An 8,122-nucleotide genomic window follows, 5' to 3' on the forward strand; every position below is an offset into this window, starting at 1 on the left:
GTGTGAAGCAATCTGAGAAATATTTGTTCATGCAACTTCATTTTGCTGGATACCTTACCAATGTGTTACAAACGCTAACAAAAAAAATCAGTCTTTGGCATGTGTTATTGCCACCCAGTCTCTAGAAATTACCTACATATGACATACATATTTCTCTCAACATAATTATTATTGTTAATTAATATAATTGGCAAGTTGCATTACATTGACATCGTACCTAGTTGAGTTTTTTTCCCACCAAAATATTCGATCTTGCAGTACAACATGGTTAAGTAGAAACTACAGCAATATTAATCTTTTTATGGTTATGTTTAGGCGCTGGCATCTTTCACTTTCTTTTTATTATTAATAATGATTCACCTCAAGAGACTAAAACCAACAATGACTATCTTAAAAACAATTACTGTCGGTTTAACTGATATAAATTGTGCGTCTGTGCCACAGAATTAAATTCTTGTCCACAGAATGATAAAATACACAGCAGAAGAATTTTATTGTTTATTTTGGTCTCATCAGGGGAACAGTTGGTTGGAACAAAAAAGATAAAACATGTCAACTTTATCCTTAAAAAAGGCTCCCCTAGTCTAAGTTATATTTAGTATATCATACTAAATAAAATTTGTCTAATTCTATTTTCCAAATACAGAAAATCTCCAAGTTATTGAATTCCACTGAGTTCTCCAAATTTACCAACTTAGGAAGGCTCTGAAGGACAAAGGCATGCTATGAGCTGTCCTGCGGTTTGAGCCTGTGGAAAGAGGGCGGTGACTGAGTTAAAGGGGGTGGTTTAAGGGGCGGACCTCAGGGCCCACAAGGTTTATATAGTTTAAAACTTCCCCTCTCCTCCTGCCTTGTGTCTGTGAGCTCCCATTTCAGCCTACCCAGCCTGTGCCTCTCTCTCCTACTCACAGTCTCTCTCACAGAGTCTCACACTCTCCAGCTACAATGAAAACCTCCAAGCAAACAACATACTCTGTGCGCTCCTCCACCAGTAGCAGGCCTTCTGCTATATCCATCACCCGTACCTCTACCCCTGTCTACAGGGCCCCCACCATCCATGGTGGGGCCGGTGGGGCCCGCATTAGCGTCTCCTCTAGTGTGCGCAGTGGGCTGGGAGCCGGTATGGGAATGGGCGCCGGAGCAGGGGGCTTCTCCAGCAGTGTCCAGATGAGCTCCAGTGGGAACAGCGGTGACATCATGGGAAATGAGAAGTTCGCCATGCAGAACCTAAATGACCGCCTGGCTAACTACCTGGAGACAGTGAGGAACCTGGAGCAGGCCAACCACAAGCTGGAGGTTAAGATCAAGGAGGCCCTGGAGAAGAGCGGACCTGACTTCAGAGACTACAGCAAGTACCAGGTCATCCTGGACGACCTGAGGAAGAAGGTGAGGAGGGGCTGAGGGAAGAGGGAATGTGCATGTTTTGATTTATTAAGTGTGAACAAAAGCAGGTGAGGGGACAGTTGGATAGAGGGAGGGAGGGAGGCCATGTGGATGGGTGAGTTGAGAGATGAAACCCAGGGTGAGATGTGAGTTGAGAAGATGTGAGGTAGGTGTTTTTGAGCAGGAAATTGGTAATATTATATTATATTATATATAGTGGATTATATATGTGCAAGCAATATAGTCTGTACCTCCTGACCTAAACGTAACCTCATCAGTACTCTGGGTTACTGATTGGCTGTGGATTCTGACAGAGGGGGTAGACTGGGTTCCTGCTGGTTCTTGGCACAGCGCCCACTGCTACTCTATGGGCCGGGGGCCGAGAGCTAAACCGGAAACAGTATGGAGGAGGAATGTTGGAGGATGAAGAGTCACAGAGACAGGAAAACAGAGAGAAACAAAAAACAAGCAAGTCCAGGGACTTTACAGACTGGAAAGGGTGTACGTGCAGGTCCATACATCAGTGACTTTTACAACCTTTTTCCTCAATGTGTTGTTTGTCATTAGTTAACAGCAGGACTGTTCATACAGAACAATGCTATGTACACATTACACAAAAGCTGATAAGGTAATAAAAGAACTCAACAAAGCACATTATAGTTTCAGATCTTATTCACTTGATGTAAGATATGTTGAGGTGGAGCTCAGTTAGTTCAGTGACTTCATGTCCTGCATTTTATATGTGATTAATCTGATAACATTTTACCTGATACAGCCCATACAAATACATCCGGCACAGTCAATGTAGTTAGTGCAAAAAGATTTCAAAATATAAAGGCAAATTAAGGCATTGCACAATCAGGAAAACATGTCATTCATTCATTCCACGTTTTGCCTCATTGAATACCACAAAAAAACATAGAATAATTGAGAGAGAGCTGGGCTGTGTGACCTTCCACTTGCTGCCATTCCTCATTCAAAACCACATTTTCCTTTTCAGAAAATTGAGTCAAGCACAATTTCCATATGGAACATTCCAGTTATTTTGGTTTGATTCATTGGGCCAAACTGGAAAGACACCCAAAAGTGTCTCTTGTCAAAGTTTCATTTGAAAACAGTGTTCTATTGCATGTTCTCACTGTGGGAAAGTGTGCATGCCCACAAAGAGCATGTCTTTTCTAATGTTTTTTTTTGTGGGAGCAACACAGATAACAGCATTAAGGTCACCAAACCCTCCTTTGAAAAGATGACGCAAATAAAATGGGCAAAACAGGAGGCAAAGGCCATGTATTTCCTAAAATCTTATCATTCTGAAAACATTGCACAAGCAATCAAATGAAATTTCTCTTTGAAATAAGGTTTTATTTATTCTGCTAGCAGCCGAGGGCCTCAGTTTATCTAAACAACCCAGGGTTAAAATAACATAAGTTTTCTTTTGGCATGATGCAAAAATCACTCGAATGGTGCCCTCCAGCCCCATCTGAGAAAACATAGACTCTCATGCTAACATTAAGACAGCCTAATCCAGTACAGCACGCAGTCAACTACCCATGCAAACACACACATGCATGCGCACCCACATGGCCGAGCATGCACATACACATCACCACAACCACCATCACCACCTTTCCTCATGCAAATCACCTGCCTCCATCCTGCTGACAGGAAAGATCCTGTTCCTTAGCAGCAACAGGACAGTGGCTGCCTGGCAGTCACTGATTGGCTCCTGGACTTTGTCACCTGGATGTCTCCCCTGACATCCATTCAAGCCCTTATCTACTGTACCGTGACTGCTAAAACAAATACCGCAACCATCTGGTTTTGAAGCAGCCTGCTTGCACTATCCTCATTTACACACATCATATCACAACTTATTTCACAGGAATAATGCCATATCATTGACATGCGTGTCAGTACACGCTTCAAAAATAGACATTTAATCAAGTCTGAATTTTAAAGTATAGAGAGAGTAAAGAATAAAAGTGGCCTACCAGCTCTGCTAAAGCTAATTGATTAATACATCATATCTGCTTTGTTTAATACGTTTAAAAAAAACAAGGTGTAAAAAAATGCAAGTTGTGGTTTAGTTATGTGCCATTTCTTGGCTGAGAGCAGCTTGTTGGGTGTATTTTACTACCTTTGACCAGAGCCAGATTAGCTTTTTCCAGTCTTTATGTTAGACTAAGCTAACTAGCTGCTGGCTGTAGCTTCATACTTAGCTTACACATGAGTGTGGTATCAATCTTCTCATGTAACCCAGCAAGAAAGTAAATAAGTATATTTCAAAAATGTCAAAAAATTGCTTTAAAGTATTACTACTTGGTGGCATGAGTAAAAAAAAACAAGTGATTATCTGTGTTTTCTGTCTTTGTTAGCTCTTTATTGTAAATGTTCACCCAACTGTTGGTTGTCTGTGCTGGCCCATGTCCTCAGTTTGCAATCTAAATAACTTCTTTCGTTTGTAAACCTGTTCTAGGTGTTTGATGCCACCACTGACAATGCCCGCCTGGTTCTCAACATCGACAACGCTCGCCTGGCAGCCGATGACTTCAGAGTAAAGTAAGGCCCGCCCCTTGTAACTGTAAAACACTAAGCCACAGTTGTGGGCACACCCAGTTTTACTACTGAATGGGTTGTAGGATGAATACACAGTGTCATGAACTAAAGAGGTAGTTGTTTGTCATGTAGTCACAAATCATGACCTTTACCACATAGCCAGTGGAGACATTGCAGTTGACTCATAAATTAAATGTCTGATTGTGTATATATATATATATGTATATATATATATAAAGCTAAATAAAAGATAACTGTTAAAAGATTGTCAATGACTATTTATAGGTCTATTCAGTAACTTAGGTTTCTTTTAGCTTACCAATTAGGACAGTCAACATGAGTTAGTTAACAAAAGTTCTAAGTTGGACCAATCTGTAACAGGGTGTAAAGTTATCATCACTGCCCTGCCCTGTGCTGTTTAGATATGAGTCAGAGCTGGCCATCCGCCAGTCTGTGGAGGCTGACATCGTTGGTCTGAGGAAGGTCATCGATGACACCAACATTAGCCGCATGAACCTGGAGAGCGAGATTGAAGCCTTGAAGGAGGAGCTCATCCACCTCAAGAAGAACCATGAAAATGTGAGTGCAACTACATTCAAATCCGAATCTCAATTTTAAAGCCCTTGAAAATGTGTTTTCAAATCTGAAGTATTTCTCTATAATATATTCATAATCAAATAAGCAAAAACCAAAGTTAAAGTTCAGAGAAAAAAAGCCCTTCGGTATTCTTCATTAAGTGTTTAACATTATAAATCTCCGCATGGAAATATATGACATCACATTTTTCGAACTAAGCCCCTCCCACTTCAAACCAGTAAGAAAAGCAAAGACAAAAACAGAATCACAGAAAAATTGCTTAACCAAAATTGCTAACATTAGCAGAAAAAAGTTTGTTAATGTTGGTCCTGATCACGTATCATAAGCTGATTTGGAAAATAGGTTGTTGAGGCCTTTACCATAACATGTTAAACAGTGTGCTAAGGCTCTGGTTTATCATTGAAAGTCATTAGATTAGTCAAAGGTTGTATTCATGTTACTTCAGTGTTGACAATTTTAGTCCTGCTTTCAACAAAGTCTAATGAATTTCACCACTCAGCAAACATCCAGACCTTTGCGAGACCTGAATAAATATTTGCTAAATAGCTCATCTCAATAATACCATTAAACATCAGCATGTGTGCTTAAGTTTTGTATATATATGTCAACACATCCTCATAATTAAACGACCACTTTCCAAAATCTTTACAAATCACTGTTAAAATATAATGATTGTATATGGTGTGACAACACTGTGGTTAAGGTCTGGTTAGGTTTAGGCACAAAAACCACTTGGTTAGGGTTAGGGAAAGATCATGGTTTGGCTTAAAACGATCACTTGTAACGTGGTTTCCACTTCATTAAAGTTAGGAAACCTTCTTCGTCATGGCAATAATAAACACCACAAAAATCATTGTTACGATATTTTAAAAAATGTCCCAATTCACAGTTGGAAATGTGACACTTGTGATTAGCTGTCCAGTCTCCTGCAGCTAAGTCCACTTTTTGCCATCTAATTATCTAGTCGTTCACCCAACCCCCTTCCTCCAAAAAGACAATTTGTCACCTTATATTGACGTCATCTGAACTGCGTCACTTTCCCAGGTTATAATTACTACAGCCACTAGATGGCGTAACTATAGGTCATTTTTGCCGGCTAAATTTTCGACCTATATGTATATGTCGCGCACTGCACCACAACTGCCGCTGACACATCCTAAGAGGCTGCAGGGCGTTCATGCAAACAAGCTTAGGAAAACTTCAGTGGGAAGAGGAAAGTTTTATAAGAGAAATCTGAAATATCTGTGTATGAATTCTTTGGCAAGCCTCATCGTAAAACAGATTTTGTCCATATTTGGCAGCAGAAAAAACACCAAAGCATTCAAATGACTATAATCCAGATGCTTAAGCAAAAACACAACCATTTGTTTACTGACGGAAATATTGAATTAAGTGTTTCCTGCCCGAGACACAGGTTTAGATGCTCCCCTTGTATATTTACCTGACCATGGCATGTGATTATGGTTGGAAGAGGCCAGGAGTCAGAGCTGGGTCACATCTTAATAAAAGTATTAAGAATCCATCTATAATATCTAAACAGCAATCTGTCAACTTCAACCTCTTTCCATTCTTTTGTCTTCAGGAAGTTATGGAGCTGCGTAACCAGATTGCCCAGTCAGGAGTCCACGTGGATGTTGACGCTCCTAAAGGACAGGACCTGGCTCAGATCATGGCAGAGATAAGGGCCAAGTATGAAAAGATGGCACTAAAGAACCAGGAAGAACTCAAAGCATGGCACGAATCTCAGGTAAACTATTTATGAAAAACGAAAATATCATCTACTAACAGGGAAGTTCTTCTCAAGCACAAAGTCCCTGGTTTAAGGTGTTTTGAAATAATCACAAAAGTTTATATGTACATATATGTATATATATATATATATGTGTGTGTGTGTGTGTGTGTATGTACATTGTGTGTGTATATATATATATATATATATATATATATATATATATATATATATATATATATTTATAAATCTTGATTTCAGATTACAGAAGTGCAGACCCAGGTCACTCAGAACACAGAGGCCCTGAAGGGTGCACAGACAGAGGTGAATGACCTGCGCAGACAGATACAAACCCTGGAGATCGAGCTGGATTCACAGAGAAACCTGGTGAGAAGCACTCAGTCAGCACACACTCCATTTACCTCAACACACGCTTAACTTAACTCCCTGCAAAGCTCAAGTCAGCACTCTCACTTCAAGTCTCTCACATTTACTTTGTTGACATAAGCGTTACACTTCAGTGACCGGTCACTATGGAGCTGTCATCAGCAAGCTGGGTTCACTGTAAAATTTTAACCTGTTCTTTTTCTTCCCCTTTCCTTCTGTCTTCCTGCTTGCAGAAAACGTCTCTGGAAGGCACACTGAGGGACACAGAAATGCGTTACAACATGGAGATTGAGTCTCTCAACTCCGTTCTCCTGAGTCTGGAGGCAGAGCTCACACAGCTGCGTAACAACATCCAGCTGCAGACGCAGGAGTACGAGTCCCTGCTCAACATTAAGATGAAGCTAGAGGCAGAGATTGCAACATACAGACGGCTGCTGGACGGTGAAGACTTCAAGTATGTAGATCAGTCATTCTGTATAGACAGAGTTGTCAAACCAAGAAAAGCAAAGTTCTGTATTTAGTAGAAACTACCCGAGCTTTAATGTTTTCTTGATCTTCCCGTTCAGGCTCCAGGACGCCCTGGAAGACCAGAAAACAGTGAAGACCAAAGTGATGACTGTCACACAGACCCTGGTGGATGGCAAGGTGGTTTCCTCCAGCACAGAGACCAAGAACCTCTGAATACCAGAAGCAACCACTTGACACTCCCAACAATCACTGTCACTGCATCTTAACACTAACATTCGATTGGCCAAAACTGACCTTTTTCCCCAATTGGCTCTTGTTACTTCAACAGCACTAACCATTAGAGTCTCAGCCAATGCTGCAATTAGTTTGATTTCCTGGGTATACAGCTCTTCCACAGGCTGATAAAAAAAACTGGATCAGAGGAAAACAAAATCATCTTCTATTTATTTCATCATGATGTTCTTTTATTTATGTGTTTGTGTGTTGACCTGCAGGTGGTCACAAGAGTTCAGATTTGGAGAACTGTAAGCTTTTTCTGAGAGAAACTGACTGATAACATTGAATATTTCAAAGTAATCAAAGAGTCCAATTAAAAATAAACCATCTTTTTTTTTTTTTTTTTTTAATATTTCATCATTTTTGGTTTTCTTTCTGTCCAGTTGAGTCTTCCTGTTGTGCTGTGATGTTCAGACATATCAATAAAGTCCATTCCAGAAATTCTTTTTGGTGTGTTCATGGTGTTTTGTTTGAAATTAGAAGCTATTCATGTACCAAATATATGAGATAATATCAGAACATGGCAGTTAAGGAACAAAATGAATGAATGAATGAAGCTAAAGGACATAGGACAACAGCAGAGAGAGAGGAAAAAATTACTGCTCTCAGTCCCAATAACAAATTTCATGGCATCCACTGAACCCTTGTCTGTCACTTAGCCCCCTTAATGTTGCCATTATTAAATTCCAGAGTTTAAAAAGCCATCCTCATCCCTCTGAACAGTTT

The 8,122-nt window shown here is 40.2% G+C and overlaps 1 protein-coding gene across 1 annotated transcript; it reads left to right on the top strand.

The window, feature by feature from the left end:
- Positions 1-838: 838 nt before the first annotated feature.
- krt18a.1 (keratin 18a, tandem duplicate 1) lies at positions 839-7,840 on the top strand. The gene is made up of 7 exons (XM_042409676.1): positions 839-1,386; positions 3,860-3,942; positions 4,362-4,518; positions 6,119-6,283; positions 6,527-6,652; positions 6,886-7,106; positions 7,219-7,840. Exons 1-7 carry the CDS (start codon positions 946-948, stop codon positions 7,331-7,333), a joined length of 1,308 nt encoding a protein of 435 aa, XP_042265610.1. The 5' UTR covers positions 839-945; the 3' UTR covers positions 7,334-7,840.
- The last annotated feature ends 282 nt before the right edge of the window (positions 7,841-8,122 follow it).

This window comes from Thunnus maccoyii, chromosome 4, assembly GCF_910596095.1.
Source record: "Thunnus maccoyii chromosome 4, fThuMac1.1, whole genome shotgun sequence".
NCBI classification, from domain to species: Eukaryota; Metazoa; Chordata; class Actinopteri; order Scombriformes; family Scombridae; genus Thunnus; species Thunnus maccoyii.

What these genes read in the sequence shown, in the direction of transcription:
- krt18a.1 (XM_042409676.1), top strand. Translation starts at nt 946, where the DNA reads ATGAAAACCTCCAAGCAAACAACATACTCTGTGCGCTCCTCCACCAGT. An exon ending in GCCGATGACTTCAGAGTAAA is followed by an intron (nt 3,943 to 4,361) that starts GTAAGGCCCGCC and finishes TGTGCTGTTTAG; the next exon opens with ATATGAGTCAGAGCTGGCCA. An exon ending in TGGATTCACAGAGAAACCTG is followed by an intron (nt 6,653 to 6,885) that starts GTGAGAAGCACT and finishes TCCTGCTTGCAG; the next exon opens with AAAACGTCTCTGGAAGGCAC.